The 14,334-nt window shown below is 35.6% G+C and overlaps 1 protein-coding gene across 1 annotated transcript in view; it reads right to left on the bottom strand.

Annotated features, from left to right (window-relative positions):
* The window catches only part of LRRK2 (leucine rich repeat kinase 2), a 64,565-nt gene that overhangs the window by 17,403 nt on the left and 32,828 nt on the right, over positions 1–14,334 (bottom strand). The window contains exons 24-36 of the mRNA XM_053942043.1: positions 14,017–14,267; positions 12,745–12,893; positions 10,920–11,013; positions 9,693–9,879; positions 9,124–9,305; positions 8,373–8,602; positions 7,241–7,368; positions 5,958–6,176; positions 3,622–3,823; positions 2,918–3,006; positions 2,157–2,344; positions 1,072–1,226; positions 28–174 (exon numbers count right to left, since the gene is read on the bottom strand). Of these exons, the coding sequence (XP_053798018.1) occupies positions 28–174; positions 1,072–1,226; positions 2,157–2,344; positions 2,918–3,006; positions 3,622–3,823; positions 5,958–6,176; positions 7,241–7,368; positions 8,373–8,602; positions 9,124–9,305; positions 9,693–9,879; positions 10,920–11,013; positions 12,745–12,893; positions 14,017–14,267 (2,221 nt within the window). The remainder of the gene's footprint in view (positions 1–27; positions 175–1,071; positions 1,227–2,156; positions 2,345–2,917; positions 3,007–3,621; positions 3,824–5,957; positions 6,177–7,240; positions 7,369–8,372; positions 8,603–9,123; positions 9,306–9,692; positions 9,880–10,919; positions 11,014–12,744; positions 12,894–14,016; positions 14,268–14,334) is intronic.

Here is a 14,334-nt window from a genome sequence, read left to right as displayed (position 1 = left end):
CAAAATTCAGGCTCAGGAATAATTAACCTTTTCTGCAAGAAGGTGCTGTAATTTTCAAAAAACTGTCTGGGTTGTTGTCAAATACTGCTGATTCCACTAGACAATAAGCTTCAGGAGACCAGTTCAAATAGATGCCTTGTCTCCAGTACATTCTGTTAGGACGAAGAGCTCGCTCTAGAAAACACAAAATTAGATTAAAAGTCTGATCTCCAAGATGACTGTCAATTTAAAAATATTCAGAATAATTCATGGTACTTTGAATATGTAATTATGATTGTAGGGTTATACTTACCCAAATAACAAAAACAAAATAAAGGCTACAACCTCACAGGCAGCACAGCCCCACAAAAACTAAATATATGTCAACTTGTGTTCAGTTCTAGAAGGCGTACCCACAAACTGTATTTACCCAGATGGTAAGTCATGCAGCAGGTAGGCATTACAGAAATGCTTAGTTACATTCACATTCAAGCACAGAATATCTCAGGCAAAATATGAAAAAAAGCTGTGATTTAAATTTTTCCTGTCATACACTCATGAAATAGCAGGATGGAACTGGAATTTGATGCTCAGGAGAAACTCAAATGCCAGGACATCAGGCATTTACAAGGGATATTTGTACAGTATTACCATGTGAAAGCATGGAATTATGGGAAAAAAGTAAAAACATATCCCCTCTTTCTGATAAAAGCAAAGCTTTGAGACTTAAATAAAGGGAGAATTAATGAACCTGAAGAAAAGCAGTTTGTTTTTCTGTGTGGAAGACATATCCCTTCCTGTATTCTTTGTAGAAGCAAAGAGCAGTAAGCATAAAGATTTCCCCTATCTCTAGCATGTAATGGACAGAAATGGACCACTTTACTTTCTTTTGCACACAACTGCAAGATCAACCACCATCTGTTCCTGGATACTTCTAAATTACAAAAATGACCACTGTCTTTTTCTTACATTAGTGAAGTGTTTAGAATTTAGCCAAAGCAAAACAGTGCTGGGGACAAAAGCTTTAACATGCAGGTGTTGGCATTTGAAGCAAATTTGCACACTATTCCTTTTGAAGATAAAGATTTGTACCTCTTCCTGACAGCATGTAAGGTGATATCTCAAGCAACCTGTTGATGAGCCTGGACCAAAATCCCATAGGGAAGTATGGCATCTCATAAAGCCTGATGATAATTTCCGAATTTTCACAGTGGGGAAGTTCTATAACAGGTCTGTGATCAGACAAGCTGAAGGAAGAAAAATATTAAGACAGTATTTGATGATGTAATATATCTGAGTTTACGACATATCTTATTTATCATGTAAAATGCATTATTTATTAATGAATGCATGATTCAGATAGTCAAGGAGCTAACAGTGTGTGCGTTTATTATGCCTGCTTGTGTCAAAGTGAAGTTCTGACTGTAATTTAAACCCAACAATTATCATCTAATATCATTAGATATTTAATGCAAATATGAGAAAAATCTGAGACATACATAAGGCAGGTAAGACATTCAGATAAAATTTTCCTATCCCAGGTCTTTGAAGGACATAAAAATCCTAATCAGTGCAGCCATCCAACACTCTTTACATTTGGCAACATAAACATTACTAAGCACATTAAGGAAATATGTAACTGAGGCAGAGAAACTGAGTTATCTGCTTCAGATAAAACAAAAATACCACATTCAAAGTCATAACACTTTTTTTGTCACCACATTTAGTATCTACACTTTTTGAAGGAGATAGTGCCTCTGAGTAACTTGTTGGTAGTTCTCACTTCACGCAAATAGGTTATGGAAATGTTTTGTTATCTTTTGTATTGCAATAAATATCTGTAATGCTGGCACACTACTGTGAAGCTAAATGATAACCTCCTTGCTGTAGTCTTGAAGCACGGTAACTGTAAAAGAAGTACTATCCTCATAAAGTGTTCTATCATTTATAGTTTCCGTTTACCCACCATGTTGATACAACATAAGCTTTATCTGCTACAAGATCAGCTTAACATATCTCTACTGAAAGCATTTACTAAAATGTAATATACAAAGAGTACATCATGCTTTCATGTACCAAATTGCTCTGATGATCAGTGCAACTAGTTAGCCTGATGGGAGGTTTCAATTTTGATCTATCTCTATGGCTGTCATTTGTGGGTTTAGCTCCTTGCTTACCTGCTTGGGATTAGTAGTTGGTCCTCTCCTAATGGCAAAGCAATCTGAAACTTTTCCAGAAGCTTAAAGTATTGCGACATATAGATTTTAGGGAACTTGCTCTTCTTCAAAAGGAATTTTTCCACATCTGAACGCTTTACAATTCCCTTAGGGTATTTAGAAGAGCCTTCTACTTTCACCATCAGAATCTTTTAAAAAAAAGTGAAACAATTTCAGGTGTACATTCATCATTAGATGAAAGTTTCAGAGGTTAGCAAATCTGAATATATACAATAATTTTTGAGAGTGTTTCTAGATCAACATTTCAATGATGGTCTCACTTGAACAGTGAGTCTGCTGCTCTCCCATTCCAACTTCATATCCACTCACTTAGCTCTGCCATCTGTACCTAGCATACAATTAAAATTCTTCCCCCCTTCTTACAGCCTTTAGCAAAAAATTCCAGCTTTCATCCCAACCTGTGGCAACGTATTGCAGGATTACCTTGCATCCATGCGGTTTTTCTATTCTACATGTATTCTTGTGTCTGTTGCAGTTTAAATTATATTGGACATTACAATGTAAGAACAGACAAGCAATGACACAGTTGTCCAGAAAGCAACAAAACCAGAAAGAACCAGGTAAAAAAATGTGGGCCTTGAGAAAATTCTAGATCATGAAACAATAAAGAAAGAGTAAAAAAGGAACACTGATGAGTTACAGTGGCTTTAGACAGGGGAAAATGTACCATAAATGTATACACAAAAAGTGTTTAGTCTGACCTGTGCCATGATTTTACACAGCCACTTTGGATCTACGAAATACAGATCTCTTAGCTGTAGTGCTGGATCTTGGAAATGAAGGAGAACACCTGCACAAAGAATACTGTAATAAGCAATGCACTGTTCAAGATCAATATTAAGCAAAGTAAGCACTCCACTCTGGGCTGTTTTTATTATATGACTTGACATAAACAATTTGAATAATAAATACGGCTATATTGATGTCAATATCTCAGAACAGTAGACTGCAAGCACAGCATGCTCAGCTTTACCTTTATTTTCAGACTTTTTAATCTGACTTGCTTTTTTGCTAAGATCTGTGTGTTTTATTATTTAATCTTAGGAAGTCAGTACTGCCCTGAGATAAGCTGTTGCATGTGTTCCTCTAGCTACTATTCTATTTGAGTGACTGGAGCAATTGCATCTTTCTTCAGCAACTGTGCTGCCTAACCAGCAGTAGAATGTTTTCAAGGAGGGGTAAGAGAGAGCAACAGATATAAACTGTTACAGTACTGATCCTTCACGTTGTGGAATTCCCTTCCTAGTAATGTGGTTTAACAAACTAATGTTACCCAAGCTTAGACACCTCAGCTTACCATTTTGTGGCTACCTTGTGAAAGACTTAAAAACATGTACAGATCTGTCAGCTGCAGATTTACAACAAAGTGCTAACAAACACACATTGTTTGAAGAAAAAATTTTACCTGATTCATTCAGAAAGTGAATTGCATGAGGGAGTTCATTTTCATCCAGCTGTAACTGGCCTTCTTGTACCAGTTCCAGCAAGCGTTTCTGATCAATTACAGGAAATTCCACTGGGACGTTTTTACGTTCCAGCAAAATTCTCTTTTCCAGCTCCAGGTAGCTGTCAGGAATTAGCTGACCAACCACTGGCTGATCTCTGATCTGTAAAATTATGAATAATAATCTTAAAGGTATTAAATTTATTCATGTGAAATGCAGAAAATAAAACTAATATATAAAGTGTATGTCCACTCAATAATAGCAGAAAGGAACAAGACCACTCATTTATTGACTAATATGGCTTCTGAAAGGTAGATGTGAGTAATTATTCTTTCAGAAATACAATGTCTTTCTATAAATAACTACTCAGAGAAAAAATACTTCCATATTACTTGTACAAAAAAAATAATAAATGAGGTCTCTCAGAAGACGTTATTTCAAAGAGAAGCTTTGGTTCAAAGTAAAAGGAAAATATTCACTGTATGAGCAGATCATATCATACATCTTCAGTTAATACAAAGCAATATACAAATTAATAATAAAAAACTATACTTCTTGTAATATGTAATATCTCTATCCATGCCTTTAGGGAAACTGGGGGGAAGAGAGTAGTAGCTCAATTAAAAGTCTCTGCTGTTGGCAGTCAATGGACAAGATATTCGAATGAAATAAATTTAGCCACATGAGTGACACAAACAGGTGCTCTGCTCCTGTTTCCTGAGCCTCTGTTCCTCCTGCAGGCACCCTTGGATATTTGGTAATCACTAGTACCCAGTCAGGTTTTCCTCTCTCCATGCATGCTGACCTACTAACTTTTTTGAGGAAATGGGAAACAAGTTTCCCAATATTTACAAACTGGCTTCTTAACTGTAATCTTTCTCTCACCAATGTACTGTGATGTTTTTAATGTGTCAAAAATATAATTGGTACCTTGTGCAGATGAAATTAGTACCTTGTGTAATTTCAAAGACTTCAGAGTACTTGATGACAACGCTGAATACTTAACTAAAGTTGTCTAATCTCTAAGCAGATACCTTGTAACATTCCTTTCACAAACTACCTACATCATTTATGGTAGCTATCTCATTTCCTTCAGGCCACCTTACATCTGTGTAGAAGTTTAAACATCAGTTTAAGTCATAGTCTCAAGAGATGTAGACATTAAAGGAAAAACATTTTTCAAAAAGCAGAACTTCTCTGAGGTGTTGAGTAAGTATGGTGAGACATAGAGCCACATAAAAACACCAGCTCAATTCATGCCTACTGGATGTATGAGAGGAGTAATTAACCCATTTCACTTGAAGAGGGCATCTCCTTGTCATTTAGGACTGGTTAGCTGTTCCTTGCACTGTGGAATGAAGTTAAGGAGATTTTGGATATGGCTAAGCTGCTAATTCCTGAGAGAAACAAGAGAGGTGTGTACACCTTAACTCATTTGTAGCACCACTGGTGTGAGGCTAGTCATAAACACATCATTTGCTCTATAAAAATCTTCCAATCTTTCTTCAAAAGAAATTTGGGTTCTGGTACGATTTATGAAGCTCTTATTGATTTAAGTAGCACAGGATATCACCTTTTCTCTTTAATGTGTTATGACATATATGAAAAATGTGTTGTTGCATAAATTTAAAAAAAAAAGAAATATATTCTTTTTGTTACAGATAAGATCCTGCCTTTCTGTGAGCTCTAAGCCTGGGCTGGTCTCTTCATTCACACTTAGGGTTTCATGTTGTGGCTAAGGAAAGAGTTGGGATGACTTTTGAGACAACAGAATTGTAAGTGCAGATATTCCAATCTAGGAGGATCACAGTCCACAGGATATTCCTTTCCTGCTTTAATTCACTTTCCTCTTTATAGAAATCATTTCATGCTATGTAAACTGAAATCAGTAAATGGGAAAACAGTTGGATTTCACAAACCACAACATGATATTTCCTGTCCCCTGAAATCTTGCAATACTTACTGTAATTACATGATGCTGACCAAGAAACCAAGGTTTTAATTAAATTTCTTTGTAAGACAAAGATGGCTCATTTTTCATTACATACTTGATATATGGCCCTAGTGCTTGAAAACAGAACTTAGCTGGTATTTTTACTAAGTTGAATTTTTGGGAAGAAAAACAAAACAAACCTGGCAATTTTCCTTCATCATTTTGCTGTGTGTAACATTTTATAGAAGGCAAGATTACTTTGTTATCACACAGGAAATTATTTAATTATGTATTAATGTTCAAAACTGTATTCACTTAAGTAAAACAAGGATATTTTCAACATTAAAACACTATGTAGCTTACCTTGAAGTGAAGACTCTCCTTTATGATGATTTTCCGAAGCCTGATAATGGAATCAGATTCTTCTGTAGCATTGACAAAGTGGTAATCCTGGATTGCTGGGAAGCCTCGCTTGTTCAACAGCTCTCTAGTAATTTTACTCATGCAGGCCTTACATTGCATTTCATCAGAAATATCCAAATGAGTGCCAACAAGAATGACAGGGGATGTTGATGCTCGAGCCTGTTAGTGAGATCCATACTGTTGATTAACTCTATAGCAAATGTTGATTTTAGTGTTTTATATTCACATAAAATGTGAGCAATTTAGTCAAACATTCAGAGAGCTGTCTATTTCAAAAGAGAAATATTAAAAAACCCAGCTTTTTATAAAAGGAAGGAGTGTATATCTGTATTTCATTCTTTGCAGATTAACACTATTGGCAGTAAAACAGAGGGACATTATTTGTTAAAAACATCCAACAAAATGGAAAAGCCAAAAGAAATGGTATTTTGCTAGCTGTCATTGGAACAGGGCAGCAGTGAAACATCAGCAGGTACTGCATAGCAAAGGAGAACACATCAGAAGTGATTTTCATCAACACTAAACTGATTGCAATGCTGTGTCCTGTATCACTGCCCAAGGTGAAAAGAGTGGAAAAGACAAGTCCATTAACAGGAACAGTAAACAAACTCTTTATGTGTGTGTATTGTCCAGTCATGGCTAAGAATCCTACAAAAAGAGTAGACAAGTAATGCTCACTCTCCATGTAATGGCTCCATAAATGGAGATAAATACTTAGAAAAAATGACAAACACACAGGCAGATTCTCAGGTCAATTCCCTACCATAGTTCTGGAATAATTCCTATTTATAATAGGATACTAAGCATACACTTAATAGCATGATTTCAAGCCTATATCTAGTCAGTTTTAAATTAGTCTAATTCTAATTTCCCCAGAATTTATACTGGTGTAAAAGAAAAATGCAAGTTTAACTCATTATTTCTTTAATACTATTCCTTTCTTATTTTTATCAGTAAATTCCAAATATTTACAGAATATACAAACTATTCTTTTGCACATCACTTTGTACAATTTTAAGTCCAAAGTGGTGCTGATCATGTCTTTTTATGTCTAAAATTACTGTCATATCCAATACATTATGTATTTCAGCTCTTGTTTAATATTACTGTTCTTACTTTTTGAAGAATTTTTTTTTTCTCCTTCCCCTATATAAATATTCATGGTTAATTTGCTGTTCACCTGCAGCTCCCTGGAAAGGAGAATTCCATTCTGTATGTTTTACCTTGATGTTAAAAAGCCATGGCTTCATAGCATCCACCTCTGCCTGTCCTTTGCTGAGATCATAAACAGCAAGATATAAAGCCCTCTGGGTCATGAAATGAGGATGGGTACTGTAGAACTCTTCTTGTCCTAATGATCAAAAATTTCCATTGTTTAGTACTTCTTTGACTGAACATCTTCAGATCACAAAAAGGCAGAGGAACACATGTCCCTAGATCACAAGTTCACAAGTAAAATTAATGTTTGCAGAAATTTATATAAATTGACAGGAAACCATAACAACTACAAATTTTAAGAAGGCACTCTGTGGTAGCTCACTGATTGAAGTTAGTGTTAAAACCCATACACTGGGTTTTATATCAAGTGTAAGATTTAACTGGATAAACACAGTTACTGTGTAGACAACTTAAAAGGTTGTGATTCTTTTAAAACTTCAATACAGAATTTCTCCCTCACTCTGTCCTTTTACCTTCTTCCTTTCCTTTCTCCTATACTTTCAGCAACTTCAAAATAAATTCACATAATTAAGCACTTAAAATTACAAGTAAAGCTGGACATCCAGCTTGAATGGCACTGGTCTATGCTTATGCATTGTGATAGACTGTATTTAAATGATGACAGAACTCTGTTCAAAAATACCTTTTGTACAGCCTCAAATAGCCCTGGATTTTAGAAATGCTTCTGTACTCCCCAAACCTAGAAAGTTTTCCAGAAACACAAAGTTCAAAACTTGTCCTAAGTGCTTTGTTGTCTGTGACCTTATAAACCTATGATACTGCAGAGCCTAGAGAGACCCAGACTACAAATGGAGAAACAGAGTTGAATGCAAGATTCTTCTGGTGATTACATGCAGTTTCTTTCTATTCTGAAATTATTATTCTAAGTATTATAGTTGAAATGAGTGGTCAAACCACATTTGGTGATAAGAAATTCCTGAGGCTTTGTATTAAATGTGAGGGATTAGCAGCTAATTTACAGAATTCACTGATTTGTAAGTGGTCATTGGACTTTTGGTGTATGTTTGTGGATTCTACTGTCCCCAGTTTGAATTACCACAGGTTGACTCTAAGAATAAGAAATGCATTAAAATGTTAGAAAAGCTAATAGTAAAGGAAAATAAACTCAGGAAATACCTCCAAAGTCCCACACATTTAATATAAGCTCCTTCTTAATTTTGCCTTTCCCTTGAATGATCCAGTCTTTTACATCAATGCCTACTGTAGCTTTTGGAGAGCCCAATTCTGTTCGTTTGCTTTTCATTAGCTGTTGCAGCAGGGTAGTTTTCCCACTGCCAGTGTTTCCAACAATCATGAGCTTCATTCTGTTATAAGGCACAGCCTTCTTCAGTCGTTGTTGAAGAAATCTAGTAGAAAAAAGTTTGCAAAACTCACAGAAGTGTGTAACAGAGAAAAAGACAAACAGAACTCAAGAACAAAGGAAAACCTAGAACCATACCACTTTCTTCAAATTTTCAGTATCTGTTTGATATTACTGTTCTTTTAACTGTCTACTCTTAATTTCTGGTTTGAAAGCTAAATTTTAATTCAAAATATATCTTTTTTTGCTTTGTAATTATCCCAAAATTGTGCTCTGTGCAGTGCACTGGGGAACAAAACAAACATATTACAAATAATTGGTAAGCACCATTTATTGCACAGTTTATGGAAGCATCAAATTCAAGAGTAATACTAGTGTGGTCTAAACCACTCTATTTTATCTCTGTGTGTTGATATCATAACCTCCCACAGAGCAGCATGCTGGATTTCATATGACAAACCAGCATGTCTTTTCAAAACAGCATGTTATTTTCTCAATAATTCTCTTTTGTACTGCAAATCCCAAGAAAGCAAACCAGGAATATTCAAGAACAATAGGGCAACAAACCTGATAATGTCTCTGGCTTTGCATCCCACATGCTTGAAGTCTAAATTAAGATGGAGTCCTTCCAAAGGAAGATCCCAGACTTTGGACAGTCTTCCCATTTCATCAGGAAAGAATCTCAAATCAGGATTATGACTTACATCCAGAGAAGTCAAGTTCTCTAGGAAGCCAATCTGAGGAGGAATCTAAATAAAAGAACATTAATTGGGCAACTAAATGTTAAAAAAAAAAAAGAGAAACATGAATACATTAATTATTTAACAGAACTGGGTGTTATTTTTATTGCTGTAGTTAATTTTTTTTAATAAACAGGCCATATCCCACAGTAAGAGAGAAAAGACCTTATAAGTAATTCAGTATATAAACTGACTATATGACACATTCCCGGCAGAAAAGCTGAATAGAATAGAGTGACTTGCCTTCACAGAGGAAGGAAATATTTGCACTTACATACCATTTCACTAGTACAATGCAATGGTATGAGAGGTGACACAAAAATCAAATGAACATTGAAAAATTGCATTCAACTGAAAAGCAATTAAATTTTCTTTAGGTAGAATCTTACACTTTACCTCCTTTAACTTGTTGTGGGAGAGGTGTAGCTTTTCTAGCCTAGACCATGCACATGCCTTTTCACTCAAGTCCAAGACATCTATTTGATTATGATTAAATAACAGCTCCCTTAAATTTAGTGATTTCCAGTGCATCGGTCCAGGCAGGCTTGTGATCTTGTTTTGGCTTAAATCTACTGATCTCAAACTAAAAATATGAAAATAAAAAAGAGAGAAGTTAGCAAATGAAAAAATAAAACCCAGATTAGCTGGAACCAAAGCAGTATTAATTTTTAATAAATAAGTGGATTATCTATCAGAAGAGTTGGTTTTCTGACTGAAATCCAAATCCAAATAGATACACTTGTATGCAAATATATTTATGTGCAGAAACTACATCGTTTACCTAGACCTATTAGACAAATATGCTGTTTATGTTACTATGAAACATGAAGCACACAAAAATAAATGCAACACTTTCTTGATTTGTCTGAGCTGGGAGATGTAGAACCTGAAAACTGTATTTTTTCAACACATCCATTAAATCTACTGCTGTGAATGTTAGCATGCTGAAATTGTGCAATATCATGTTAATTTCATTAATATAAATTCCCAGATCTGTGGATCTGCTCTCTCTATGGTGCCATCAGCACTCACATCTTCCCACACCTATTGGATCACCCCTTCCAAGCACTCCCTCCACAATCTCATCCTAGTGATCTGTTAAGATCAGTAATTTCTATAAAAAAAGCAAAAGTCCAATTTTGACAAGTAATGCTCTGAAGGTATAGTCACGTGCATCTTTATCACAGCTCCTTCTGGAAGAAGTGCTTTTCTTTGAGAATAAGTATCTCATGTTATTTAGGAAGTGAAAAACTAATCTCAGTAGTTTTGTGCAAAAGTCTGCAGAACTCAAAAAAGAAAAATTGCTGATATATTTTTATTGTTGGTTCCAAGGAAATATGAGATTAATTCTAGTATTCTTAGCAAGAATTGTGAGCTTCAGCTGTCAAGGAATGTATTTTCAACAACAGCGATTTGAATCTGAGGAACAGAATTTTTCAGAATCCTGAAGAATATGTGACTAATTTGTCTTCAGTTTAAAAGCTACCAAGTTCTGGATTTAACCAGAGGATTCCCTGAAAATCAATAAGCCATGCAGAATTTTCTGCATAACAACAATTTTGTCATCAGATTTTCTTTATCAAGAACTTGACATTAACATCAATGAATAAAAGAGTAACTTACTGTGGTAGAAGAAGAATTGCTTCTGGAACATTAATAAAACAATTCTGGGATAATTTTAAACTTGTTATGCTGGATGACAAGTCAGGTATCTTTTCTAGAGCAGAAAAAGGGGTTAATCCTATGATTTTAAGAATGGTTTAAATTATTGTTAAGACTGGAGTTTAGACAGACTAAAAGGTCAGTCTATTATTTTCATACAAAGGTATCACCTATCAAAGGCAGAGTTCAAATACTTTTTCTTAAAGCTTATTAAAAACTAAACTCACAAAATTAATTACTATATTAATATATTGGTTTTAATAAATGATACATCGTTACCCTTCATCTCCTAGTGGCATTAAACACCAAAATAACCTTACTTACACTTTACTGTATTGCAAGTATACAAAAGATTCCCATGTGACCTAGGATTTTTTGGGTCTTATTCACCTATTCATTCTTATTCATACTTATAAGAATGAGTCTAATGGTTCAGATGTGTTTAATGCAATCCCAAGAGTTACCTTCTGAAATAATGTGACAGTAATTTCTAAATGGAAGATTTTATGTCTTGAAAGAATAAATTCTAACAGTAACTTATGAACTCTCACAGTATCACTGAAAATCTAATTTGTATAGTTTTTATTTTGCATAAAGTGATTTTGACACCTTTGCAAAAAATATGCTAAGCCACTGACCCACACTCTGGATGGTCTCAATTCAGTTCCTTAACACTGGGTTCTAGTGATCTGCCCTGTGCTACCTGAGCTGTCTGCACAAGGCTTAAAACACAGGAGCTATGGCAGATCTGCTTTTTCTGGACCAGAAGCTGTAAGCCCGGGGGATGATTCAGGGCATTTCAAATGACACCTGCATGCAGGTGAACCAAACATTCTCTCTTGTTCTGAAGATAATGCTGGATATAGTGTGGTAGATATTTAATCACAGCATCATTTAGGTTGGAAAAGACCTCTAAGACTATTGTGCCCAACCATTAACCCTACACTGCCAAGTCCACCACTAAAGGCCTAAAGGCCACATTCACATGTCTTTTAAATACCTCCAGAGATGCTGACTCAACCACTTCTCCGTGCAGCCTATTCTAGTGGTTCTCTCAGTGAAAAAATTTTCCCTAGTATCCAATCTAACTTCCCCAGGCACAACTTGAGGCCATTTTCACTTGTCCTATTTCCTGTTCCTTGGGAGAAGAGGTCGACCCCACCTGGCTGCAGCCTCCTTTCAGGCAGTTGTAGAGAGTGCTAAGGTTCCCCCCCAGTGCTCCCCATCAGACTTGTGCTCTACACCCTTCACCACCTCCTCTGCCCTTCTTTGGATTCACTCCAGCACCTCAACATCTTTCTTGCAGTGAGAGGCCCAAAACTGAACACAGGATTGGAGGTGTGGCCTCACCAGGGCTGAGTACATGGGACAATCACTGCCCTGGTCCTGCTGGACACACTACTGCTGGTACAGGCCAGGATGCATCTATGTATTACAGTACAGTATTAAACCTGTATTAGTACTAGATTTACAAGATAAATCACAATGATTTTCTCTTCTTTGAACCTTCCTCAACAGTGTGCACAATCTCAAGTACACTCAGTCATTTTTACAGCATCCACCCCAAATGTAGGAAGAGGAGTTAGGTGAGTCAGATCAAGTGACTGGAAGCATACTCTATGCTTAAGTGATGAAAAGCTGATGCTTAGGAAACTGTATAAACAAAGACTAGTACACATGGAACTACTCTTTTCTGTTCTCCCAACACTCCAAATGTTGATGGCAGAGGAATTTTATGACTTGGAATAGTTTCTAGAAGGTGAGTCCTATTTTCACAGATACTTACCGAGAACATTCATCCTGGCATTGAACTGCTCCAGTTTAGTACAGCCCGTGAAGACATTCTCAGCAAGGGATGAAATACTGTTCTTACTAATGTTTAAAATTTTCAGGTCTTTCAAGCATAAGGGTGAACATAAGCATGAAATTTTGTTTCTATGATAACAACAAGAAAAAAGACAATCCATGTTTTATTTAGGAGCTATTAGGTAAAAGGTGAAAGTACTGTTGATCTGACAAAGTCATCCTTACACCAGTAAAGCAAAAAGAAAACTTTATCTACACTAAGACTGACCAGTCAGCAAAAGCACTAGTACATGTGGCAATGTGGAATAACATGACTGATATTAAAATCAGTTTAATTAATTTGGAGACCAAGTGTCAAAATGTATTGCAAGGTTTAATTTTTTGATTACATACTGGAGCTCAGTCCCGTGCAGGGATGATTCTTGCATTTGTGAGAGGTTCTATGTACTAAAAATATGTGTTTGTAATATTACAGAATTACTAACAACCTACAAAATTAAAAAAAAAAATTCCTGTATGGAATGCAATTCAGGATGAGTATATGATTTTACACAATGTATTCTGGGGAGAAAAATGCTAGAAAGAGGAAGAGAAAGATCTGAAAAATACAGAGATAAAAGATCCATCCACTGTTATGCCAGGATAGTATTACTAACAAAGTTCACCATCTCATTTAGCATAAACTGTAGGAAATGGATGCGATAGTCTCTGCAGTTTACAGAGCTATCACCAATTTAAGAATTCCACATGGGTATGAGTTACCTCACTAAGAAATAGGATAGTGCTGGCAAACAATAAGCTACATGTTTTACCTGTTTCTGTCATATAAAACATACCCATACCAACACCTAAAATTACATTACTACTACTTCCAGAAAAGCTTTTACGCAAATGAAATACAGTGAAAACTGTATTGTGTATACAGAAAACCTAGTTGAATGTGTCTGACTACACAGCCCTGTGGATTAATAGTAATGGCAGCAGAAATAAACTGAACTACAACTTATTTAGTATGTTAATGGAACAGCAATGCTATTAGCTTCTATCAAGGTTCAAAGTCATTCTCATATCTTGTACTTTGCAATCCAACTACAAAACCTGTAGCAATTTACACATTTGGAAGACCATGTCAGTTTTTTACCGGAGACTAAACAACCCTTAACATGCTATAAAGAGTCATCATTTTGCATGACAAATCTATTATTTCCTGTGATGTTTGTTACATCACAGTCCATTTACTCATGTTACTCACCCTTCCAGCAAGAGCTGTTCCAGATTTTCAGCAACACTTGTAAGAAATTCAGGAGTGCACACCAGCTGATTGTATGAAAGGTTAAGTTGCTTCAGAGTTGGACATCTGAGGCACGGATCCAAAGCAAAGGAAGGTCCAATGTCATTTCGCGAGATGTCGAGATTTGCAATACAATTCATTTTCAGTAAGTAAGTTGGAAAAGAAGTAAATCGGTTACTGTGCAAATCCAGGTAAGTCAAGCATTTCAAGTTCTGAAAAAAAGGGTAATTTGTTTGTAGAAAGTTAAAGAAAATATGAATTTATATGTTTGCAATTGAG

This window comes from Vidua chalybeata, chromosome 5 (assembly GCF_026979565.1).
Source record: "Vidua chalybeata isolate OUT-0048 chromosome 5, bVidCha1 merged haplotype, whole genome shotgun sequence".
Lineage (NCBI taxonomy): Eukaryota > Metazoa > Chordata > Aves > Passeriformes > Viduidae > Vidua > Vidua chalybeata.
The sequence above is the reverse complement of the archived record's forward strand: the minus strand, read 5'-3'. Positions and strand labels throughout refer to the sequence as shown.